Source organism: Pinus tabuliformis, chromosome Q, assembly GCF_031772625.1.
Source record: "Pinus tabuliformis cultivar Carrire ecotype Pingquan chromosome Q, CPIR1, whole genome shotgun sequence".
Taxonomy (NCBI): Eukaryota; Viridiplantae; Streptophyta; class Pinopsida; order Pinales; family Pinaceae; genus Pinus; species Pinus tabuliformis.
The window spans coordinates 734,989,030-735,016,687 of record NC_142296.1 but is presented as its reverse complement, the minus strand read 5'-3'; the positions used below and the strand labels follow the sequence as shown (position 1 = coordinate 735,016,687).

Here is a 27,658-nt window from a genome sequence, read left to right as displayed (position 1 = left end):
CGCCGACAAAATATCGCGATATTTTCGGCTTTTGAAAATATCACGCGATTTCCGAAATATCGCCGATATTTTGGAAAATATCGCGCGACAATCGAAAATATCGCCCGGCGACTGTAAAAAATTTCTGCACGGCCTATAAAATTCTGATTTTGGTTTTTTTTCATATCATTTTCATTTCTGATTGCTGGAGAAGGAAGGGGAGAGCTATGTGGTTGCTGCCAAGGAGGGTTTGAGCGTTCTAGGCCCTAGTATTGATATGCTATTCATGGTAATGTTAAATTCTTAAAGTAAAAGTGACATTCTCCTTAATCTTCATTTTCATCCTTTTACTTAAATTTTTAACATTACCATGAAATGACTCAGGATGTTTGAGAGTGGTTCCAGCCTCATTGGATTTCATATGGAGAAAGTAGAATTTTAGATTTCATTCAAAATGCAGCAGACTTATCAGTTTTTTAGGATTTCAGGATTGGGAGATTGTAATGTTTCTAGGTGACACCACCTGCCCGGGCTACCCCTGCCACCAGTAGAGGACGTCGTCTACCTCCTATAGCTCCTACTTCTAGTTCTTCAGCGTCTAGAGCATAACAAACTCCACTGCCAACTCCACCAGCACCAGCATCTACATCTAGAGGGAAAGGGAAAGCTGTGGCATTTTCTCGCAAGAGGGCAGAGGAAATCAATAGGATTAGACTTTAGTTATTTTCTTATGTGTTTGTAAGTTGTACATGAACAATGAACATTGAATATTCAAGAATCAAGACCAAGCATATCACATTCTAATTTCTAAATAGTAAATTTTGATTCTATTTATTTTTTTAAAGTGAACTATGAACTTTGAGAAGTAATTATATTTTAATTTGATTAGATAAGCTGCAACCTGCAATTTAATATGGATAAAAAACTATATTTTGGTATATATATATATATATATATATATATATATAAAACATGTCCCCCGTGTCTTGTTTCCAGGTCGTTGTGTTTTGTATTGAATACTCGTATTTACGTGTCCTCCGTGTCTCGTGTCCTCGTGTCATGTGACTTAGCTTAGACAATATTGATGTATTGTCTCCGTGGAGGGTGGAGTCTGAGGAGCCCCTCTTGGAGGAGTCACTTTCATGGTTAGAGCCAGTGGCAGATGATCCATTAGAGCAGGGGCAGCAAGAGGAGGACTCGAAGTCAGAGGAGCAGCAGCACTCAGAGGAGGAGGAGGACACTGCGGGAGCATCAACATCAACACCATCTGCTATAGATATAGGAGAGCATAGTCCCATACCTAGCACTCATTATTTGACATTAGGTGCAAAGGCAGGGTTAGGGCCTCCTACTACTAGGGGCAGGCCTGGCAAACAGCCCATCATGTTTCCCTGTAAAAGGGGGAGAGGGCAGTGATTTCAGATAGATAGCTGCTAGTTTTATTTGTTGTGATACATATAACTCATGATGATGAAATACTTTTATATATGTGATGTTATTTTGTATTGGTTCTCCACATTTGAGTCCTTGAATGGACAATTATCAGGGATCAACAGGATTTGGTATCGCCTTTGATGTATCATTTTTATTTGACATCATATATATCAGTGTTTTCTTCATATTTATGTGCCAATGTGTTTATTTCATGTTGCTATTGCTTTATATGTTTAAAAATCTGGAAAAAATGAATATATTATGCATTTTTTATGCTTGCCGATATTTGCCGATATTTTGCCGATATTTTTGCCGATATTGCCGATAAGATATTTTCTGGACCCTCGCCGATATTTTCCCGATACCGATATTATCAACACTGCTCCAGAGTGTGCCACTTTGAGAGCTCATAGGAGGATCATAATTGCTTTGAAGAGCCACCAATATATGATACCTATCCACTTGTATGGTTATGCTTGTGTCACTTCATTTCATGCTTCTCTTGGACTCATTTTTCATGCCACTTTATTTCATTTTAGTGGAGCTTTTGCACCCCTCTTTTGCTTGGTTACTATTGCTGGCTTTAGTCACTAGTCCCTTTGACCTATTTTGGTCTTTAGTGGACATTAATACAAATTTCCATTTCTATTTGGATAGTGGAACAGGGTATTGAGATGTAAACTTCTAAATTATGCATTTATTGTACATGGGAAAAAGTTATCATAGTTTATCAAGGTAATATTAGACTAACATATAAATATCAGAACTGTCAGGTACCATCGTATGCTAATTATGCTACCTTGATAGGAGCTTTATCTGCTTTACAAAGTATTATATACTTTCATTTTGCTTTCATGATTTATAAACATTAGTGCCGTTTTCTTTATACAGGTACATAAGGCTCAAGATGTTGCATCCAAGAGAGGAAAGCTTTTGACAGAGGACTTTCTGTTTCTTTTACGTAAGGTGAGGCCTTTGCTTTTGAAGTGTTCTCAATAGACTTTCCATTACCTAATCTAGTGAACCAGAGCAGAAAGTATAGCATGGCCATTTCAATTCACAACATTCAATTCACCAACATTATTTTTATTTTTATTTCAGAAATTTTATATATTTTTGAATTGTTTATTTGGGACAATGGAAAATTTATTGGTTATGCAACCTTTTAGTTGTAAGTTATAACATAGCTCTGTGTCTAAATTGCATTTCTTACATTATGTTATTACTTAAGTAGATGCTAGAATTTCATAAGCTAGAACATATAACATATCTGATCCAGAAGGATCTCATCAGATCAGTTGCACAAGTTCATCGTCAGTGTTCAATGTCGTCGTCATTCAGTTCCGACAATGTTGATTATGGTTCAGGTTGTTCAGGTGATGTTAATGGTTTCCATGGTAATGGGTTTGTATCTGGATGTCGACAAGTGTTCATCGACAGTTTCGCTAGGATTTGGTCGACGACATGTGTTTGTCGTTTGCCTCGCAAGATTTGGTGTCGACATGGATTTTGTCGTCCACTCGTAGGTTTTGTTGTCGATGGGTTCGTCGTCACGTGACAAATGTTTTGAATGTCACTTTGCGACATTTAGTGATGTAAAAAATCCTAATGACTAAACCTAAACCTAATGCAAAACCTATGCTAAATCCATGTATCAAACCTAACCTAAATACCCAAACTCTAGTCCTAAAAAACTCATCAAACATTACATTACCAACCTATGTATTCAATACATTAGAACCCTATCGCATTAACACCGTGTGTTAAAACCTATGCCTAAGTCATAAAACCTAACATATAATAGCTCTCGGCATATGTTATTACAAACAAAACAATACAAATACATTGGACAGTCCCTAAACCGCCAACATTGACCGCGTCAGAACCGTTAGGGGACAGGCCACATGTGAATGGAGATCAGCGGACGGGTTAGCAATTGACCATCGAGTTATCAAACTGCAATGAGATTGTTAATCATGTGAACAATCACGCGGATAGCAAACGACGAAGTCCTCCTAACGATAACGGCGTCGGAAATCGCAAGGGATTAAGGGCATGTGAGCAAGTAAGCGGGTAGAGTTTCAGTTAACCGCTGGATTGGGAAACCGTGCGGGATGTAACATGTGATCGGGACAAGGTTAACCGTAATCGGTCCGGAACCAACGGAGCTTTGTCAGCGGAACCTCCAACATCCAAATCGCGGGTTCAGTCACCTGCTCACATGAGCTGTCTGCACCTCCGCTCAGTTAACCTATCCGCAAACGGTTTCTGTTATAACAATGTATTTTTGGGTTTTGTTAAACAATTTTGTTAAAACAATTAATTCAATGACCATTAAACCTACCCTATGTGTCAATTCACAACTAGACCGAGCTCCAAACCCATCCAGAAGGCAACCAATTCATCTTGAATTCAGCCAAGGAGGTTTTGATGTACCTGCAGGCCTATAAGAGGCGATTTTTCTTCATTGAAGGGGAGGAGAGTGGTTTTTGGTTTTTGTCTATAGATTCTAGAGGTCATAGGTAGTTTTGTTTTCAGTGTAACAGGAGCATCCAGAGTCGGAATTGGGAACCGTGATAGGCATTGGAAAGCTGGTTCAGAGAGCTTCCTTTTGACAATGATTAGAAGTGCTTGCATGCACATTTAGTCTGGTCTATTCTCTGTGTAATCGAACTCCTTGGTTTCAATTCTAATAAAGCGGTCGCCCATCTTGAAAGCGGACCTGGAGACATAGTCCATTAGGGACGAACTCCGTAATCAACTTTGTTGTCTGGTATCGCTGTGTTTTTACTGTTTTCACTTCTGTTATGCATCTTTCTTATGTTTAATCAGCTGTCATAAGGTCTTCTTCTCAAGTTATTTTCTTCGACTTCCGCACTTTAAGTTAACATTCAAATCATTAAAAGGCTAATCAATTCTACATCAATCTTAGTCTATGATCATTTCAGATCATATAATTTGGTATCAGAGCAGGTTGCATTTGTAGAATTTGCCATTGAATGTTAACCAGGTCAAAGTCGCAACGAGGAGAAGGAATCCTTGAGCAGATTGATCCAAATATTGGAAAGCGACGAGTCGTTCATAAGTCGACCATGACAGGATCTGATGCAGGTGAAAACACTGAAACTAAGATGAGTGATGAACAATTTCAGCAAGCATTCTTGACTATGCAGCAGATGTTGGGAGAACTGTACGAAGACAAGGAGAGAGATGCAGCTTCTTCTTCAAAGACATCGGATAAGGACAAAGTTAAAGGCAAGGCCGATAAACCATCTTCACTTCTATCATCTCCATCATCATCTTCTTCTTCTTCTTCCAGTGCAGAATCTGAAACAGAAAAGAAACGTAAGAAAACATCTCTTTTGAAACTTGATGTGAAATTTGAGTTACCTATTTATGATGGCGAAATGAATCCTGAAAAGTTAGATAACTAGATTAAGCAGTTAGAAGTGTATTGTCGCATTTAGAACATTTCTAGCGATAAAACTAAAATTTAGCTAGCTACACTTAGAATGGGGGGAACAACTTTAATCTGGTGGGAAAGTAAAACTCAGATAGATGTAAAGCGTAAAGGAAAAGTCATCTCTTCATGGTCTAAGTTTTTGAAAGCTCTTAGGAAACAATTCTATCCTTTAGGATACATGCAACAAGCTGTTAGTGATTGGCAACATCTGAGAAAAGGTAAAGGGCAGAGTGTTCAGGAGTTTACTCAGGAATTCAGAAAGAAAGCATTTGCACTTGGTATTTCATTGGATACACGTGAAACTTTATTAAAATACATCGGCAGTTTACATTCATATTTGCAGCATACATTATTGATGTTTAATCCTGATGATTTTGATGAAGTGTGTGTTCAGGCCATACATATTGAATCAAGTGGCAGATCATTCATTTCATTGCAATCATCCAAATAGTTGGAAATCAAAGATTTTAATGACAGTAAGGGGAAGAACAATTCGAAGAGAAAGAAATCAGCGATAAATCAGAAGGAAAGACCTACTTGTTCTCATTGCCAGAGAATCAGTCATGATGAATCTAAGTGTTGGAAACTTCATTTAGAACCTAAGCCCAAAAAGTTCCTTAAGGAGAATGATGAAAAGAAGGCAATTGCAGCAGTCCAACAAGATCTAGGTTTAGATTGAGGTGATGAAAGGAGAATAATTGCTATGGTTACGACAGGTAAAACTTCTGACACTGGTTCAAGTTCGAAAACTATTGCATCTTCATCAACATAAATCCTTCAAATGCGGATAAAAGAGTTGAATTGTTTAACATAAGGATAATTTCTAAGCACACAAAGATAGATGCAATGTTAGGCAATGGATCACAGGCAAATTTAATATCTGAATATTTAGTTAAAAGTTTGGGTTTGGAAACATGGAATGATCGAAGATCTTACCCATTAGGATGGCTAAATAAATCAACTCAGATAAAAGTCACCAAACAGTGTCGATTAAGATTTGCCATTACAACTAATTACATTGATGAAGTGGAATTAGATATGGTTCCAGTCGACATATGTGGAGTTGTCTTAGGAAGTCCTTATCTTTATGATCGTGATGCAGTATTTTACAGGAGAGAACATAAATATCACCTTAAGAAAGATGGGGTTGAATTTATTGTCAGGGCACATCAAAACAAAAATCACTTGATTTTAGTTGTTGCTAATCAGATGAAGCGATTAATAAGTTCAAATAAAAGATTTGTAATCATGTGTGTAAAGAAACAACATAACAATCAACATGATGCTTGCTCAGGTTATGAGTCTCAGCGTAAAGATAGTTTGATTAAAGAGATAGAAACTATTCCAGTTCTATGTAAAACCAAACATCTTACTCATAAGCAGGAAATACAACATGAATTACAGTTTGTGCCTAAAGCTCCTCTTCCTAATGTTAGAATGAATCATTTCAGTTCAAGTTTGGAAATTAACAGTTACAGGGATACAGGTCAGTATTGGGGAAGTTAGTGTTCAATTTCTCTTGTATTGTGTTGCTATTTCATGTTTCGAACAGTTTGGAAACCTCTTTTCAAGTGGAGAGGAAGCCTATTTGTTTTCATATCAAAGCCTTTTCTAAAGTAGTGTCAAAGTATCTAAGGGAAACTAATGCATTAGGGGAAAGTGCTAATCAATGGAAACATCATTTAATAAATGAAGAAAAAGTGATTCAAACAAATCAACGACTAATTCAATACTTTCAAAGACAAACTAAGTTGTAGCAGTTTCCATATTACAGTTTGATGGGTTCATTGCAGCAAGTTCACTTAGTAATCAAGAATCAGGAAAGTATGTCAAGTAACTAGTTTGATGTCAAGAATATCTTTGATTGTCTCTGTTATTCCGCAAAATAGATTGTTAATACATCTTGATGGTATTGAACAATATCTAGTAGACTCTGTTTTTAAAGATGATTATGAATCACTAATTCATGGTTCTTCATGGAAAGAAATCAAATGCCATTTTCATAACAGGTTGTTTGTCCATCATCGCAAGTTGTTCATACCGCAGATGGATGGAACAGGTCACCGACTCAAAATGTGCCAGGGTTAGCATCATCAGGGTCATCACTTGCAGGTGATTGATCGAATGTATTGGTATATCATCAGGTCAAGGTGGAAAGTGAGGGAGCTCTACCCTCGTTGACTATTTGTTTAGTCAAAATTTTGTGGTCCAAAAGTTTTCAAGTGGAGAGGATTGATCCAGGAGGATCTCGTCAGATCAGTTGCACAAGTTCATCGTCAGTGTTTAGTGTCGTCGTCATTCAGTTCGGTGTCGTTCTGTTTTGACAGTGTTGATTATGGTTCAGGTTGTTCAGGTGATGTTAATGGTTTCCATGGTATCTGGTTGTCGACAAGTGTTCATCGACAGTTCCGCCAGGATTTGGTCGATGACATGTGTTTGTCGTTCACCTCGCAGGATTTGGTGTCGACATGGATTTTGTCGTCCACTCGTAGGTTTTGTTGTCGATGGGTTCGTCGTCATGTGACAAATGTTTTGAATGTCACTTTGCGACATTTAATTGTAAAGAGGTTTTTTTATTTTGATGTAAAAAATCCTAATGACTAAACCCATACCTAATGCAAAACCTATGCTAAATCCATGTATCAAACCTAACCTAAATACCCAAACTCTAGTCCTAAAAAACTCATCAAACATTACATTACCAACCTATGTATTCAATACATTAGAACCCTATCGCATTAACACTGTGTTAAAACCTATGCCTAAGTCATAAAACCTAACATATAATAGCTCTCGGCATATGTTATTACAAACAAAACAATACAAATACATTGGACTAAACTGCCAACATTGACCGCGTCGGAACCATTAGGGGACAGGCCACATGTGAACGGAGATCAGCCGATGGGTTAGCAATTAACCATCAGGGTTATCAAACCGCAGCGAGATTGTTAATCATGTGAATAGTCACACGGATAGAAAACGACGGAGTCCTCCTAACTGTAACGACGTCAGAAACTGTGAGGGGTTAAGGGCATGTGAGTAGGTAAGTGGATAGAGTTTCAGTTAATCGCTGGTTTGGGAAATCGTGCGGGATGTAACATGTGACAGGGACAAGGTTAATCGTAATGGGTCTGGAACCGCCAGAGCTTTTGTCAGCGGAGCCGTCGGCATCCAAACCGCGGGTTCGGTCACTTGCTCACATGAGCTGTCTGCACCTCCGCCTGGTTAACCTGACCGTAAACGGTTTCTGTTATAACAATGTATTTTTTGGGTTTTGTTAAACAATTTTGTTAAAACAATTAATTCAATGACCATTAAACCTACCCTATGTGTCAACTCACAACTAGACCGAGCTCCAAACCCATCCAGAAGGCAACCAATTCATCTCGAATTCAACCAAGGAGGTTTTGATGTACCTGCAGGCCTATAAGAGGCGGTTTTTCTTCATTGAAGGGGAGGATAGTGGTTTTTGGTTTTTGTATGCAGATTCTGGAGGTCATAGGCAGTTTTGTTTTCAGTGTAACAGGAGCATCCGGAGTCGGAATTGGGAACCGTGACAGGCGTTGGAAAGTTGGTTCAGAGAGCTTCCTTTTGACAGTGATCAGAAGTTCATGCGTGCACATTTAGTTTGGTCTATTCTCTGTGTAATCGAACTCCTTGGTTTCAATCCTAATAAAGCGGTCGCCCATCTTGAAAGCAGACCCGGAGACGTAGTCCATCAGGGACAAACTCCGTAATCAACTTTGCTGTCTGGTATCGCTGTGTTTTTACTGTTTTCACTTCTATTATGCATCTTTCTTATGTTTAATCAGCTGTCGTAAAGTCTTCTTCTCAAGCAGTTTTCTTCGATTTCCGCACTTTCAAGTTTTAGTTAACATTCAAATCATTAAAAAGCTAATCAATTCTACATCAGTCTTATTCTATGATCATTTCAAATCAATATATGTACCAAACTAATGTAAGTACCTGTTTTTGTGAGCTAAATATGCTACACTTGGACAAAGCAATGTTTTCAACTTGCAACTTGAATGGTAAAATATAGGGGATAATTATCCAAGTTTGAAATTCTACAACTTGATATATTGCTAATTTAGTTCTTTAAAGTTTCTTGTTGTTTGTCCCTTCCAATTTGGAGCTATCCATTTACTGCATTCTTTGGTTTTTATGCTCGTCAATGCATGTTTGATGGAGATCGAGTGTCTATTAGAAATGTTGCAAACACTTGTAGATGTTTTTGGAAACCAAGAACTCAAGAAATGGAACTGCAATGCACATAAATCCTAAGTTCTAAATAATTCTAAAGAAAGTTAGCTGATCAAACATGTATGAAATGCACGAAGAATTTTTGCACTTACGAACTTGAACATTTTCAGAATCTTTTTATCTATGCAAGAATGTGCTTTTATAAACTTGAAACTCAAAATTTGTTCACACCAATTCTGATAGACTCACAAGCTCTCATTGTTATTGTTAACAGTTTCCTCAACATTAAGAGGTGGTGACAGCGGTTGGTGTGTTATAATCTTTGTAGAATGCAGTTATTCTGGACTCCATGATCACTTGTTTGTTGTTTTTCCACGGTACTGGAGAATCTAGGTTAGGGTCTTAGAATCTCTGACACTACCAATCCAAATACCACAACAGACTACTTTGCACAGCGGAACAAATAGCAATAAATCAACATGTGCCCAAAATAGACAACTTTTTACAATTTTCAACAACCCAACCCGTTATATTAACAAACTGTAATACAACTGTCTAGGGCTCCCATACCAGGGATAATGGCCCTCATACATCCATTGATACAAGAATTCACAACTAGGGTTTGGTGTCAATCCTTCGACAACCAATCTACACTGAACAAGATACCCTGACTTTCTAGCTAATGTAGCACTCTCTCTCAACTCCTCTTGGTTGTACCTTGAGCACACCTACTTGGTCCTTTGGCTCTGATCTGCAGCAACACAAATCTGCCTCTATCAATGATCCGGGTCCTTTAGGTCACTGAACACGGCTCTCCAATCTGCGCTCTAGTTGATTATTCGTCCATCAATGACTCAACACCTCGGGTCTTCACATCTGCACACTCGTTGCTCCTTTTTCCTTCAAGAAGTCAACACCTTTGGGACTTCTTTCCCACTAGCTGCTCTTTAGTCCTTCATGGACACAACTCGTAGGGATTTTTCTTCCCACGATTGCCTTCCTGTGCTGCCCGATGAAGACAAACTTAGGGCATGGAGGGCTGCCCTTCTACTCACTGCAAATGTCCTTCTTAGCCAGTGAACTAGGGCTAATTCATAGGCCTACTTGGTTGCCCTTAGTCCTTCGGGAGACAAACCCTTAGGCTCCTTAAACTCCACCCTTCTTATAACTGTCAACGTCCTTCTTGGCAAGCTGATATAGGGCTGCAAAGACACCTTACTGTTGCCCTCCAACAGACCTTCAAGATGTCCTTCAAATCTGTCCTAAAACTAGGACTGTCTATCCACTAGCAAAAGCATCAAAACAATAGAACAAGCATACCTTGCTTATCAACAATCTGCTGTCCTCCTTGTCCTTGAATTCTCTACCTTCCTCTACAATCTCGGCCCTCTGGTTAGGGCTGACTGTAACCACTATTACAGCCCCTAAAATTTGGTTGTCTAAGCTTCTAGGATTGCAGCTTCTCTTCCCAAACAAATCCTCCCTACTCGCTGTACATTACACCACTTACAACCCTCCTGTTTAGGCTTTCGGTCCCTTCAAAGGTCACCTACAGGTGTGCTGTTGCAACTAGGGCATGAACAGAGGTTCGAACTTGAATTCTTGAGGAGAATACCCTTCAAACTAGGCACATAACTCTCCTTACTCGACTCCCTCCTTCACTGGATATTCCTCCAACCTTTGACCTGCAATCACAAGAGAAATATCCTCAAACCAGATCCTTCTCTTCCCTACGCAAGTCTCATAGGATGTCACCTGCCTCAGAGATAAATCTGCCTTTGATGCTTGCTATTTGGATGTCCTTTAGAGGTCTCTCCTCCCTTATATTTATACCTTAGGGTGACGTCTAGCCTTTCAAGAGGGGTCACTTATCCTAAGGCCGACCTGAACTTGTAGACAACTTCACCCAAATAAACATTCAAAAATTTGTTGATTTGGGGTAGCATCGGATGTGCTCTAGCCACGAAATTTGGTGGAGAGGTTGGGGCACATGATATCTCCAATACCCAGAAAGGGTTTGGGCAGATTCTAAACAGATCAGGAGATATTAAAATAATTAATATTTTTAATGGAGTCCCTAAGTCTAAACTTAGGGAAAATAAAATATTACTGTGTATTAATATGAATCTGTGTTAGAATGGTCCAAAAGACTTGGATCAAGCTAGATCTAATCTTCGCTGTTGATTAGGTACTTAATCTTGACCGTTGAGATGTCAACAGGAAAAGTATAAGAGGAGGCTTGAGGGTCACTTGAAGATTACACCAAATGATCAGTCATTCTATTCTCTAGAGCAAGGTTTGCTAAGAGAGATAGAATCAGTGATCGGGAGAGCAGCTGAGGGGCATTGAGTACAGAGGAACAGAGAAGGCAAAGATTGTGCCGAGAGAGCAGCGCAGCAGCCAAGGAGGGTGATGCAGAGCTAGCAAGGGATCACGCAGGGCCATGCAGAGGCAACCAAGTGCTGTGTAGAGCTGACACAGGGCCTCTTGGGGTTGACACAGGCCAAGAAAGGCTGACACAGGGCCAACGTGAGACAGAGAGGGGTTGACGCAGTCCAGATTGGGCAGACGCTGGGGTTGCAGGAGTAGTTTTGTGCTGAGGAGCTGTCGGAAGGGTTTTCCGGGGTTTCAGCGAGGAGATTTCTCTCAAACTGTGAGGTATAGCTGCTAAGGAAATTCTCTGTTGGGTAGGCCAGTTACGACACCCAAATTGTACTCTGATATTGCTTAATAAGAAAACCCTCAGATAGCTGCACCGGTTTTCCCGCATTGGGTTTTTCCGGGGACATTGGTCCAAAAATAATGGTGTCATGTGGTGTGTTTGTTCTTGTTTCTTTTAGTTGCTGATCTGTAATATGTTGAACATGCACTGGTGTTAATTTTCAGTATTTACTTTATAAATAACTTAAAGAAAAATTAACAAGTAGGTAGGAATAAATCAGGAAAAGTGCATGAAGGGTTTCTAAATTAAGTAAACTTAGAAACTTCAACATGGTATCAGAGTGTGATTGCAGATCACAGGAGGACTAAGAGATATCAGCCAAGCAGAGCAATAGCAGCAGAAAACAACTGTCCCGAGGTGACAGAAGTTGTTTCTAGTAGCGCAGAAGCCAATGAAGTGTGACGCAGAGCCAACTAGAGCCACACAGAAGAAGTCGGGAATTGCATAGAGCCTCAGAGAGGCCAGCATTGCTGACGCAGAGGGCCAGAGGGCTGACGCAGACCCATCCAAGGTGACGCAGAGCCAGCGTGAGGTAGAGAAGGGTTGATGCAGTTCACAGAGAGGCAGTTGCTGGGGACTAGAAGGCTGCAGGAATATTGTAGAGTGGAGCTGGTGAGGTACTGTAGTTAGAACAGTGCCTGACAGAGCAGGGCCAGAGTTGTTACTGAGGGTTTCTAGCTGAGGAACCTGGATCAACAATGTAGTTGCACAAGATGATCAGAGTAGGGGGCATCTCGACAAGCAGCAGAAGGATTTCCAGGAGGGAAATCAGGGCTCAGAGGGAGTCCAGAAGAGAACTTCCAAACGGGAAGTAGAGACTCAGAGGAGTCGAACAGAGAACTTCCAGGAGGGAAGTAGAGGAGCGTCATGGCACTACACGGAGTAAGAGACTAGGATAGACTGGATGGAGCATCGAACTTCGCAGTCTGGAAGGCCAGAATCTTATCAGTGCTTGATAGGAATCGTGTCAAGAACTTCACCTTGAAGGTTATAGCTATCCTAGTCGACCCCAATGATAATGACAAGTACGAGGAGGCGATGGCGAGGGCCAAGTGCATTATCTTTGACGGGGTCAAGGATCATGTGGTACCGCATATAGCCGAGAAGGAAACGACAGTTGAGATGTGGGAGGCTCTCAAGAACCGATACCAGGATACTTCTGTGCAGAGAAGAATGCTACTCAAGAACCAGATAAGGTCGTATCAGATGAAGAAGGGTCAAACGATTGACTCCTTCCTCGGAGGACTGAATGAGATCCGAGATCAGTCGACTGCTATAAGAGCGACACCGGATCAGGAGCTTATGGTGAGAACAATCCTGAATGCTGTCTCAGAAGAGTGGGAAGTGTTTGTCCAGAGCATCTTGGGCAGAGGGACTCTCCTACCTTGGGATGAGATGTGGGCAGCTCTTCGCTAGGAAGAGATTAGACGACAGTTAAAGACAGGTAGCAGTAGCAAAGGGATCAAGGTCAAGCAGGAGGAGGAGGATGTGGCCCTAGCATCTGAGGGAAAGCAGGAGAAGCAGAAGAAGAAAGATCTCTCTAAGATCAAGTGCTTCCACTGTGGGAAGATGGGTCACTATGTGACCCAGTGCCGAAGGAATAAGAGTAAGCGAGAGTCTTCCGAGACTAAGGTAGTGCTAGCACGGGCAGAGAAGGAAGTTTTGACAGACGATGACTGTGCCATGAGTGCACACGCGCCACTTGAGCGGAAGTGGGGAGACATCAAGCTGTAGTCAGGCGGACCACAGGCGATGAGGGGCATGATCCTTGAGGTACCCAGCCTCTTGGATTAGACCTGGCTACGGGAGCCCTGACGAGGTGTAGCAGGACTGGCTGAGTGGGTAGAGACGGATGTGGATGGAGCAACAGAGGGAGTTACAGTGCAGGAGTCCCAAGACAACATAGAGCTAGTAGGCTGCAGCAGTGCAAGAGGCACAGGAGTGTTGCACCAGTGCAGGAAGGCACAGAGAGGTGTGCAACGGTGCGAGATGCAGGGAGTTGTTGCAACAACACAAAGGTCAGAGAGAGGGAGCACTTGTCAGCGGCAGAGGGAGCTTCATCATCAGTGGGTGTTTCTAGCCCAACAGGGAGGTTAGTTACTTCTCAGTAACTGAGTTGCAGTGCAGCAGTGGGCAACACGATGTAGCATGATGAGAGGAGGTGCAGTGCGGATGCAGTGTTGGGAGAAAGGACCAGCAGCAACACGGATGCAGAGGGAGCTGTTGTACAGATGCAGTAGTGGCAATGGCAGAACGATGGGAAGCAGTACAAGATACAATAGTGCAGAGGATGTTGGGCAAGAAGGCCTAGCATCAGCACAGGTACCGATGCCGGATTATCAGAGTAATACTCAGTCAGGAGTATTGTTAGAGCACAATCCTCGCTAAGAGAGAGTGTTGGTTTGGGGTAGCATTGGATGTGCTCTAGCCACGAAATTTGGTGGAGAGGTTGGGGCACATGAGATCTCCAATACCCAAAAAGGGTTTGGGCAAATTCTAAACGGATCAGGAGATATTAAAATAATTAATATTTTTAATGGAGTCCCTAAGTCTAAACTTAGCAAAAATAAAATATTAATGTGTATTAATATGAATCTGTGTTAGAATGGTCCAAAAGACATGGATCAAGCCAGATCTAATCTTAGCCGTTGATTAGGGACTTAATCTCGGTCGTTGAGATGTCAACAAGAAAAGTATAAGAGGAGGCTTGAGGGTCACTTGGAGAGTACACCAGATGATCAGTCATTCTATTCTCTAGAGCGGGGTTTGCTAAGAGAGATAAAATCGGTGATGAGGAGAGCAGCTGAGGGGCATTGAGTACAGAGGAACAGAGAAGGCAGAGATTGTGCCGAGAGAGCAGCATAGCAGCCAAGGAGGGTGATGTAGAGCCAGCAAGGGCTCATGTAGGGCCATCCAGAGGCAGCCAAGTGTTGTGCAGAGCACCAGAGGGGCCAACGTAGCTGATGCAGAGGCTCCCAGAGCTGATGCAGGGCTTCTTGGGGTTGACGCAGGCCAAGAAAGGCTGATGCAGGGCCAACGTGAGACGCAGTCCAGATTGGGCAGATGATGGGGTTGTAGGAGCCGTTTTGTGCTGAGGAGCTGCTGGAAGGGTTTTCCGGGGTTTCAGTGAGGTGATTTCTCTCAAACTGTGAGGTATAGATGCTAAGGAAATTCTCTGTTGGGTAGGCCAGTTACGGCACCCAGATTGTACTTTGATATTGCTTAATAAGTAAACCCTCAGATAGCTGCACCGGTTTTCCCGCATTGGGTTTTTCCGTGGACATTGGTCCAAAAATAATGGTGTCATGTGGTGTGTTTGTTCTTGTTTCTTTTAGTTGCTGATTTGTAATATGTTGAGCATGCACTGGTGTTTATTTTCATTATTTACTTTGTAAATAACTTGTTAAAGAAAAATTGACAAGTAGATAGGAATAAATCAGGAAAAGTGCATGAAGGGTTTTTAAATTAATTAAACTTAGAAACTTCAACAAAATTAATATCTCCATTTCTACAAGGCATCTTTTGGTGCTACAAGCGGCTCCTTGCTCCTTTAAGGATGCTCTACAATCTCCAAGTGCCAAGTGCCCAAATTCATGCATGGTTTCACACCCACAAGCTTGGGTGCAAATCCCACACGCTTGGGTTTTTAGTCCACAAGTGACCTTGTGATGCCAATTCCTCCACAACCCTGTAGCCTAGGGTTTGGAGTACCTCCCAAGCTACCCATCTCAACATTGTCTTGCTAATTCCTTGTCATCCGATTCACAACATCATCAGATAAAGAAGGCAGTCAACGAGTAAAAATGAACAATCAAAAGTGTCAAATCCCATGACAATCTTAAGTGTTGAGTATGGTCACCAACCAAATTGGGAAAACTGAAGTAGCAATTTCCTAGGCTGATTTTGAAACCAAGCAAAGTTGCCCTATATAAGCAAAGAGAGAGTGAGCATGTCTGCTTTGGCCCCAGTTTTAAGTGAATCAATCTCCTGTTTAAAAATCCTTATTCTTGCTGCAAACTGAATTGAGTGAAAGTTTGAACCCAACAACTTCTTCCCATGTGAAACAATGCAGTTTTGCCATTAAAAGTATCCTAACAATTTATTTTTCGTAGTAAATAAATACCTTTTGGCCTTATTTCTGATGCCTCCACGTGCCTGACCAAACATTCATTTTCCCTAAAAAATGATCTTCTTCAATGGTTGGGGCACTGAATGGGCACTGAATGGCATATGTTGTTCCACAACCAAATCCCAAAATGTTTGGGCCACCTTGCCAACGCACAGATGATGCTTGACTTTTTCTGAATTGGGACAAGTCACACAACTGCTATATATAAAAGCTTTGTGATGACATTTGATGTAACTACTAGACAACCAACCATCCATGAACTCTAGCTTTAAAGGATGCATGGGTTTGTAAGATGTCCTGAAATTTATGAATGTGCCCAGGATTCATGATAGTGGACCATACATTTTCTACTGTGTGTCTGCACAGGAGAGAAAGCCATAGCCTAAATCTCTTTGTCTGTAGTCAAAAAACGATTTCCCATCGGATCATGTTGTATAAGGTGGAGCCAGCTATAATATAATAGGGTTATATAAGCTTGCTTGTCCATAGCTTGTAACTGTTGAGCACAGTTGACCACTCTCCATTGGATCTAGTTGCTTCAGTTTTCATCCTACTATTGCCTCCATGTATAGCAGCTCTGTTTTTCCAATCTCTTTCCAGAAAATAAGGTGATGAAATCTATCTGTGTTGTCACTTGTCTAAGGCATGATTCAAGTCAACCTGGTCACAACTGCTCTGAGGGCCAACTAAATCCTGATGAAGCTTATTTGAAACTCTGTTAAGTTTGCCACACGCCCGTGAGAATACATAATCCTGCAATTCTAAAAGCCACCACATGACCAACAATGTTATATAGATTGAATTGACTCTTTATGTCTGCAACATGTGTGGCTGTCTAAATACAATGGAGAACAATGATCTGTCAAGGGGCTTTCCCCCACACGATTCCTTTCAACTTGAGCTGTCCTTGTTTGTGTGGGAAAGTACTTGTGTCCCAACTTCCAAGTGATTTTAGGGAGTCCCTTATTTGCCTTTTTCCCCATAGGAGATCTCCACACAAGTGAACTGACTTTCTATAGCTTGAGGTAGATTGACATTAGGGAAGAGACAAGAGGAGACATGTTCTGCAGCTAGAATGTTTACTATAATGTCTCGGGGATACCAGTTTTGAAAATTTTCTTTCTAATCTCTGTAACACCTAGTTCTCATATTTTTCTGACAGATCAAGTTTGAAAGGCATACCGAGGTACCTTACACTCCACCTTGGCTGAGTAAACTTCCATTTTTTGTCAAACCAGTAGGAAGGTTCCTCCTGCACAATAAGGAGAACTTCTGTCTTCTCTTCGCTCATTACAGCTCCTGCTGCTTTGGCAAAGGTGTCCAGAGACCTCAAAGATTTCTTCAACATAATTTCAGGAGAGTGCTAGGGTGAGCATTGACTCTACAAAGTGTATATGCATAGATATATAATTTCTTATAATAACTCATTATCATGCAATAAAATAAGAATGATACACAAATGACATTTGAGGAGACCCATGTCTGTGATACTGACATTAGATTGTCTCAACTTTCTTTCATGCTAACTGTGATCAAGAAGATTGTATCAGGGAAGGGAAATATTAGACACTGCATCATATGCCAATCATGAAAAGGGAAATCAACTTTATGCTTTTCTGCTTGGTAACTTTTAGCAGCAGCAATCCTTTATCCACTTCCCTTTTTGCATGCAAGATTCGAATAAACAGTAGGATTAGGCTTCAATGTTTTAAGAGAGTTAGCAGAATTGCTAATTGTAACCAAAGAAACTAACCTGACTTCCTGTAATGTTCCAAAAAGGAAATAACTGTGATAAACAAAACAATATACCATACAACACCGAAATATTTAAACAAGAATCAAACACCTACAATTTACACCGGAATTGCACCAAAATTCAGCGATTTTATTATATATGGAGAAGAGTACAATGCATGAAATGTGTGCACCTCGGCTTGCCAAAGCAAGCTAAACAATCCCAGGTGAGAAAGATGCTACCCAGATGCAGAGGAAAGGTTTCTCCTCAATGTTCTAAATTCCATAGTTCCACCAAGTTTCTGGGATGTGGGGACGGGGGAGCGGGGAAACGTAGGAGCAACCTATGCAAAAGCTCCCCACCAATTTTTAGGAAACATGGGGGGATGTCGGGGTCTTTAACACAAAGGACCCCGACAAAATTATAAATATATCATTGAAATTTTATAATTTCACTGTCTTTATCATTGTATTACACTTACATCATGCAGGATAAATTGATGAATCATGTAACCGAAACAAATTTAAAGCGAAAAGCCTGATACAATCATACATGTAAATGTAACTGTAACATTGTACAACGAAAATAAAAGTTTAAACCATATTGAAGTTCCAACTGTGAACATTGAATATTGAAATAAAAATAAAGTCTGATACATCAAGATTCAATTTTTTATAGAGTCAAGTCTAATATATCATATATCAAGATTCAAAACAAACTAAAGTCTAAAACTGAAGTTTGAAACAGAAAAACAGATAACATAAGAATATATGAAATGACAAATGAGCATAATTCCTCAAGGTAATGCCTTGCTAGTCTCTGCATCCAGCTGCTGCATGAATAAATTAGGATCAACCATGTCACCATCTGAATCAGAATCACTTGCATTCTCAAACATGCTAAGTGGCACACCAACCAACCCCATTCGTGTCTCATCACGTCCCTCCTCCATATCTACCTGTGCATCATCCTCTGGATCAACATCCCATCATGTTGTTGGTCCCTTCAAATATGAAATAACAAAAAAAAAAACTCCCCCCCCATCGATTCATGGTATATTTATAATATATTATAAAAAAATTTAGGGATCTCACTTTTTTTTATGATTTGACCCCAAATTGTTTTGGAAACGCAAGAAACGTTTCCTCTTTTAGGAGGAAATGCGCCCCCTTCGAGTTTCCTCACTTTTCCGTTTTTTGGGGACTTGGGAAATGTCCACCAGATGTCCCCACGTCCCCATAGCGGAAGGAAGCGCAGGGACGCGTTTCCCAGGTTGGGGGACGCGTCCCCGTGGAACACTGTGTAAATTTTGGAACTGTTGGCTGGAAGAAACCCTTGTTTGAGCCTCCTAAAGTGCTCAGAAAAGTCCGCCAAATTAATCTTGGGCTCTCCACCAAAAACCCAAAAGAACTCAGAAAGGAATTGGACTAATTTCGACCTCCCAAATCACCCAATTTTTGGTGTTACACCCTTCCTAGCGGAAATTGCGTCCCCCACACTTCAGCTAGATTTGGCACTTGGTTCTCCTCAATCTCCTGTAGAACTGCCCTGGAAATTACCTCTGGAGAGGTGAGTGGATTTCCTTCCCAAAAACCCGCACAAGCATGAAGTATTCAACCCCACAAATTTTACCCAATGTCACTATTTCACAAGCCCTAGAGTGGCATATTTGGCTCTCACGAACGTTGCAACTTCTAGCCCTGAAAATATCCACAAATGATAGTCCAACCTGAGCGAAATTTCTGCTAAATTCTCAGGCGAAAATACCCCTTTTCTTTGCCCCAACTTAGTGGTACAATTTTGATCCCTGCGTCCTCCTTGGAAATCGAACTGGTTGAGAAATGGGCTGAAAGGTACTACAGTCTCCAACAAATTTACCTCCCACTGAGTTCAGAAATTCCTCCTTAGGGTGGCACTCGAAGTCCACCAAAAGAGAGGTTGGAATTCCCGCTTGGGAATTCCTTGTGCTAAACAACACGGGCTGTGTTGGCTAAGTAGCTCAAGAGAACTAGAGTTGATTTGTAAAAATGATCAAAGATGCCAAATGGAGGCCCCCAAGCTCTATTTATAATTGTTGGCCCTCTCTCCCTTGGTGGTCCCCACCTTCCACTAATTCGCACCCCTTCCTTTCTCTCTCTCTTTTCACTAGTGTGAATTGCCACTTGGGTCGAATTTTTCTGCTTGTGGTCCCCACTCTCCACTAAATCTTCGATTTCCCTTTTTCCTCCTAAGTCCCAATGCCGGAATTGCCTCCTCTTCCAAAAATAGTCTCTAATGCTAAAAGTCAAAATTGGGGATATTACTGTCCTCGCCGCCAAAAATTGCTTGTCCTCAAGTAATGCTTGAACAAGTGCCCCCTCTAATTGTTGATCACCACTATCACCATCAATAATAACAAGGTCCCAAATGTGCCACCTTGTCATCCCTGATCTCTGCACTATCTGGTCATGAATAAATCCCTCGATACTCTGATCCCAAGACATTCTGATCACTGTGAAGCATCCCTTGCTCCGCTCACTATCCAACAAGGAATAGGTACCAGGAGCCCTCTACATACTATCAATAAGTAAAGCATTATGATAATGTATGACTCTATCCGACTCCCCATGAAACTGCCTTGCCGAGTATTCCACCTCCTGCACTCCAAGAGTAAACTCCTGAAGATACAATCCAATCCTCGTGGGGATGAAATCTCTCCCGCATGGGCTTCCCCTGATATCCTCCTCCTGACCAACCAACCATGTTGATGAAGTCCCCCATGCCATTAACGAGTCACAAAAGCCCAATGGAAGATTTGAATGATCTCCCCTTGTGGTAGCCAGCTCATCCCTCAAGGTTGTTGAGCTGTCCAGTACTGTGATGCCCGGGTCCCATGCTAGCCTCAGAAGGGTGCCACCATGTTGCTGTTGCGCCACTCTGGCTCTGATGGGCTGCCCATCGTGGGCACATTGTATCCTCCTCCCCTGAAACTTGGTGGCGAAATATTGACGAAGATCAAGCTCATCATGCCCAGGTATCTCTATGATGTCAATATCTACCCATCCATCGCTAATCCCAATCCTGAGCAACAACTGGAAAAACCTGCCTCGCCATACAATGGAGGCCTCAGCGATCCCCCATGAGTCAACCCCCACGTGAGCTAGATCACCCTCTGCCATGACCCTTATCACAAAATAGAGTGATTTGTCAGCCAACTGAATCCCCAAACCCCATAACTAGATCGGCTGCAACACAGTCCTGATGACTTCTGGAACCCTCTTGTTCCACATCTCTGCTCCTTGCATGTAATCAATATATAAACTCTGCATGTCATGAATCAACCTGGTGTACTCAAACTGCCCTGCCCCTGCCATACCACTTCGTGAAATCTGCGATCTTGCCTCCTGAAAACACAACTCAATATTTTGCTTGGAGCCTAAACATCCGCCCACAAGAGAGGTCATCCACTTGCTGTATATGTTCCCATGTCACCTCTGAGTGCCTCACTTGAAATGTGTCATGTATCCCCTTAAGTGTGAATTCAAGGGCGAAACATACACTACTGTCGCAACAACCCATGCACTCCCCAAACCTGTACCTGCTAGCTCGTGCCTTGCACCAATGCCATCACTGAGGAGTCTCTCCCCTGGTGCGCTGAGTCCCCTCCACATATCTCAAGTGAGCTCCCAACACCTTGCTACTTGTGCCTAGAGTGTTAAGGGACAACAACCAATCATCTGTGCCTGTTAAGTGATGTAGAAGAGGGATAGGCATGTGAGTCCCCATGGATACCATCAAGTATCGCTCATCTACGTCCCTGTTGATCCTGGGTGAACTACACCCAAAGGTGTGCCCAATGTCTTTGTTCATAAGTCTCCCCGGAGGCAACACCCCAAGACCCTACTGTATAACACCATAGACCTTTGCATACCATCGAGCATCCTTGTACTCCTCGACATGCCATTGTACATCATGGCCTACCCCTGTACATCGTTGGATACCCCTTGCTACTGCTGTCCCATCCTGTATCACCTCGTGTCTTGCTTGTGTCACTGTACCTGACACTCCCCACGGGTACTCAATGCGATGCGAGTCACTCCTACTCCACAGTGTAAATCGACATGCTACAACACACCACCATGCATCTCCATGCTCCTCTACAGGCCACTGCTCCTCGCTGGATAACCCTGCACACCACTAGATGTTATGTCCTAAAATTGGTTTTGTACGCATCAGTTCGCATCCGTCTACATAACACTAGACCCTATGACATAACTTTGTGCAGTCCCGTGTATCACTGCCCATTGTCATACCATCATGTAACATACGATATCCTGCGTGTGCCAAAGTATCCACCACTATGCTAGTAAACCCTCCATGATGTGGGCTACATCTCCCCATCTGCCCTAAAAGACTTGAGCGACCCAACTCCTCACATGCCAACGGAGATGACACTATTGTGCCTATCCTCAGTAGCTCCGGTGTCCAATATACCAATGAGAGAGCGCCATCTCCATGTAATGCCTTGTCTGGTGGCCTTTCGATGCCACGACAACTCAAGAAATTTGTTTGCCCCCTTGTCGAACCATCCTATCACTAGTGCTGTCCGGGGCTCTAATGGAGATCTGAAAATGTGTGTGCACCCAAACATCAGATCCATCATGCAACTACTATCATCACCTACCGACTCTATGATGTGATGGGAAATCCCACTTGGATCCCAACAACAATCTGGCCCTCGTGTCCCTCTAGTAATCCATGGCCTTTGCTGAAATGTGGCCATGGATGTATCCAACCGCCTAGCCTGCTCCATTGGGTGCCAACTCAGTGCCTCTTGCCATCCAATCCCAAAGTAGGGATCGAATGTAAAATCCCTTGTAGAAGGAACAAGCCCTCCAAGTCGATGCGATGTCAGGCTTAGCTCATGTCGCTTAGTCCCGCTAACCTGGCCATACCCTCTGGTATGTCTAGACAACTCTGCCTCTCTCAATCTGATGTAAGGTGCTAATAATTCTATACATCCCATCAGTGTGCCTCTGAAGCGAACTTTGTTAAAACCCAACGCGTGGCCTCTATGCTGCCCCTCATCAATGGCTAGCCCAAAGGATGGCTGCACATCCTCCTTCATCATGGACTCAACATGAGCCTCCAATTGCTCTCCTCCATAGACAACCCAACACGCAAGACATGTTCACCAGTGAGCTGTAGGTTACTGTCGTCGTCCAACAACTCTATCATAGATCTGGATGCCTCTGTACCTATCGGCTCGTCAACAACGATGGAGATGTTCCCTGACACCTCATCAACCTGTGGTGTGTTGCTATCACTTGAGAACTTGGTCACGACCCCGGATAACTCATCAATGGATACCTCAACAACGGATGTCATCTCACCAACGGGTGTATGCTCAATTGTCTCCTTGTTAACCATGGCCCTTGCAACTACTATTTCATCTTCTGCCTTAATCCTTCTCATCATCCCTGCATAATTCCACTGAATTCCCACTGATTTGTGCATGTCCCTTAGTTCACAGAACTCCCAAAAAGAGAGGGACACTTGTATGCCATGTCCCAATGATAGATATGCCCTCCAATTTGCTGCAAATAACTTCACATAAGTTGCAATCGTGTCTTGCCATCTTGATGCCTTATCCACAATTTTGGGCATAGTGGAATTGTTGTATAATTGGGAATGGTCATGATTCCCAATTGTTGTATGAATCGGTTGCATCCCCATATAAATCATCATTTGTTGCACATCCTGAGCCAAGATTATGGCTCTGATACCATTGTAATGTTCCAAAAAGGAATTAACAGTGATAAACAAAACAAAATACCATACAACACCAAAGTATTTAAACAACAATCAAACACCCACAATTTACACTGGAACTGCACCAAAATTCAACAATTTTATTATATATGGAGAAGAGTACAATGCATGAAATGTGTGCACCTGGTCTTGCCAAAGAAAGCTAAACAGTCTGAGGTGAGAAAGATGCTACCCAAATGTAGAGGAAAGGCTTCTCCTTATTGTTTTGCGCTGGCCCTAGAAATTTTGCAATTACTAGCTGGAAGAAACCCCTGTTTGAGCCTCCAAAAGTGCTCAGGAAGTTCCGCCAAATAAATCTTGAGCTTTCCACCAAAAACCCAAAAAGGAATTGGGCTAATTCCGACCTCCCAGAATTACCCAATTTTTGGTGCTACACCCTTCCTGGCAGAAACTGTGTCCCCCACACTTCAGCTTCTAGATTTGGCACTTGGTTCTCCTCAATCTACTGTAGAATTGCCTTGGAAATTACCTCCGGAGAGGTGAGTGGATTTCCTTCCCAAAAACCAGCACAAGCATGAAGTATTCAGCCCCATGAATTGTACCCAGTGTCACTATTGCACAAGCCCTAGAGTGGCATATTTGGCTCTCATGAAAGCCGCAACTTCCAGCCCTGAAATTCTCCACAAATGCTAGTCCAACCTGAGGGAAATTTCTTCTAAATTCTCAGGCCAAAATACCCCTTTTTCCTGCCCCAACTCAATGGTACGATTTTGATCCCTGTGTCCTCCCTAGAAATCGAACTGGCTGAGAAATGGGCTGAAGCCTGAAAGGTACCACATCTCCAGCAAATTTACCTCCCACTGAGTTCAGAAATTCCTCCTTAGGGTGGCACTCGAAGTCCACCAAAAGAGAGGCTGGAATTCCCGCTTGGGAATTCCTTGTGCTAAACAACACGGGTTGTCTTGGCTAAGCAGCGCAAGAGAACTAGAGTTGATTTGTAAAAATGATCAAAGATGCCAAATGGAGGGCCGCGAGCTCTATTTATAATTGTTGGCCCTCTCTCCCTTGGTGGTCCTCACCTTCCACTAATTCACACCTCTTCCTTTCTCTCTCTCTTCTCACTAGTGCGAATTGCCACTTGGGTCAAATTTCTTTGCTTGTGGTCCCCACTCTCCACTAAAACTGTGATTTCCCTTTTTCCTCCTAAGTCCCAATGCCATAATTGCGTCTTCCAAAGATCATCTCTAATGCGGAAAATCAAAATTGGGGATATTACACTTCCTATCTGACATAATTAGCATGAAACTTAAACAATAAGGTTTCCATAGTTTGGCGAATTAGGCATAGACACTAAGTGTAGGTGACCCAACAAATGAGGGAACTGGCTGTTTGTGCATATATATATAGGACATTTTCCTGATGTTTCCATTTTGGGGGGAATGCCTAGAAATGTGACACCCCTGCAAATGGGTATGATGGGGAAGCACAATATTATATAAATGTTTTCTATTTTTATTTTAAATAACACATTATCTTGCAACAAAATAAGAATGATAGGTTAATTTGTCGGTAGGTTTAGAAACAGATTAGTTGTTAATTTGTCTTCATTTTTCATAGATTATGGTTCTTTAGACTTAATGTGGGCCCCACACCCCTCACGGACAGTCAGGGTTTTCCGAGAAGTCTTTGAGCATTTTTAAGTTTCTGGTACTGATACCATGGTACAAGAGCAATTTAGGAGTTTCGTGCAACAAAGTTAATTACCAAGGTGACAAAGTCCTCAAAGCTCAATCCCGTCTCCCTTTTGTCTTAAAGAGGTCATTGACATGGATAGGCTGATGTTTTCGTATGGCACTTAAGTGGGCTCAGAACATTGCTGCTGTCTTTCAATGGTTCTGTGGCTGCATATTAAAGTTTTAAACGCTCTTGACATGATAGCAGCCATTAATCTGTAATGATCTACTGCATTGATTTTAGTTTGGCCACCTAATCATAGTGCTTTCTGTAGAAGATAAACAGAATATCAGACAATCCATATTTTTAATAGATTTCTTTTGCTAAACACTTGATGCTTTCATCTTATGCAGGATTTACCCAAGCTCAACCGCTGTACAGAATTGTTAACAATGAATGAAGAGCTTAAGAAAGCAAGAAAAGCTTTTGAAGTTGACGAGGAAAAGTTGGTCACTGAAGATTAAAGAATTAACTGTTTCTGCACAGAAGTGGACAGAAAATTTCGATAAGATGAAATGATAATTATGTTGCATAGAGATACCACATTGCCGATTATCTTCACATTGTTTGTCACGAAGTAACCTGAAAGAATAGTGTTGTAAGTACTGAAGCAATAAGATAGAGATGAGTGCATAATTGTAACTCCTCGGAGAATAGTATAACTAATTTAAAGATTTTACAGTAGCAACATTCAATTGCAGTCTTTAAATTGACTGTACTTATGACCATGCTAATTTGGTCTTGTTCATCATTTCTTTTTAATATTTTCAGTCTTATATTTCTTCTGTTTGCAATTGATATCATGAATGTATTTATTCTATCATGTTCTTTTGAAGTCTCAAATGATTGTGCACATTCTTCTTTTCTTTTGTTCCAAGATATTGTCGTTATCTTTAATATTTTTGCCCTTTAATCACCTTGCAAGGAGTCTTCAAACATCCAGCGTTGCAAACTGCCTGGACGTTTCTACCTGGGTTGCTTTTTATTGATGAACTTTAATCACCTGTTTAAGGAGTCTTTAAACATCCAGTGTTGCAATCTGTCCGGATGTTTTAACCATTTGGGCTGTATTGTATTGACAAGGTGTTTCCAAACTTTAAATCTGTATTGCAATTCACATTCCCAATGATTGGATCAAATAGCCATTTTCCTTCCTTTTTCAGAGATTTCTCTTCTCTACTGGATGGTTCTAATTTATACGGTAATCTAAATAAGCGTTGAAATCCATGTTAGAAATGGATAATTTAATCTTCATCTTAATGCGTTCCATTGAAAGCTGACATTCTATTGCCTTGTGCCTTTCGCTAGTCAATTTGAAGATAATTGAAGGATCTCTGGGGATATTAAATGAAAGGATTTTCCCTAGAAGGTTTCTAAATGAAAGAAAATAAGGATTGACTAGGAGGATGTCTAATTGAAGGCACAATATCTTTAATATTTTTGCCCTTGATAAATTTTTTTTATTTGGTATCTTTTGGCAGTAGATGGTAATAACGACGTTTGAGCATGATCTGACATAGCTATATTTCCCTTCCTCGCAAAGTATGGAAAATGGTGCATGGTACATTTATGTCCGAGGGTTTAACTTTCATTTTTTTTTTTAGCGTAATTTACCCATCTATTTTCTCCATGACCAAAACATTCGTCATTGTTCTGTTTTACTTGGCATAACCCTAAGAAGGGGATTGAGATCGATTTCAAATGGTCGAGATTCCATTCATTGCGAACGACACTATGCAAGTAAATTTGTGTTCTCTAAATAATGCAAGGGGTGTGTGGATGGAGTTGTAGAACAAGGGAATGCAGTTTTATTGGTTTTCATTTTGATTTGCAGTGTCATTTTAAGATATGGCATGGATAACCGTTCATTTTGACTTTTATTTAATTATAGCAATTTTGTGTTATGGTTTGTTTTATATGTGATATTTGCTTATAAGTTTTGCATTAGCAGTACTGTACTCTAAGGGATTATGTATATGACAACATAAATATCCACATTGTATTTGATTTGCGTCTATGATTGTCCTCTTTCCACCTGTGCCTATGCTTTTGTTTGTATACTTTTCAATAATTTCATTGAACTGTACACATACCTGCCGTTGATTGTTTTGATTTTTAACTTGCATGTATTGTCAATTAATCCTCTGTAGTTGTTGAATATTTTGATTTTTAATTTGTTTGTATTGTCAATTAATCCTCTATGTAGTTGTTTTCAACATCGTGGCAACTGAATTTCATACACAAATATTTAGAAGAAGCACGTGGGAATGATATTCAGAAAACCATTGACACAATTAATTTCATACAAAATATTTAGAAGAAACCTGTGAGGATGATATTTAGAAAACCACTGACACAATTGTAACGAATTTGGTGTTAGATTTTATCACCGAAAACCATATTTCAAGTTTTAACGTATGTGCACATTTCTTTTAGGTTTTATTTAATTTAAATGGTATTCATATATTTTGCCCATGGTACCCTGTATTAATCAAAGCGGCAACA

At 41.2% G+C, this 27,658-nt stretch overlaps 1 protein-coding gene across 3 annotated transcripts in view; it reads left to right on the top strand.

Moving 5' to 3' along the window:
* The window catches only part of LOC149221638 (transcription initiation factor TFIID subunit 13-like), a 137,521-nt gene extending 111,574 nt beyond the window's left edge, over positions 1-25,947 (top strand). For 2 of the 3 annotated variants that reach the window (XM_089383002.1, XM_089383001.1), the window contains exons 5-6: positions 2,305-2,379; positions 25,507-25,947. In XM_089383002.1, the coding sequence (XP_089239128.1) occupies positions 2,305-2,379; positions 25,507-25,617 (186 nt within the window). In that variant the 3' untranslated portion in view covers positions 25,618-25,947. The remainder of the gene's footprint in view (positions 1-2,304; positions 2,380-25,506) is intronic. The other variant, XM_089383003.1, reaches the window with a different exon arrangement.
* Positions 25,948-27,658: the final 1,711 nt, after the last annotated feature.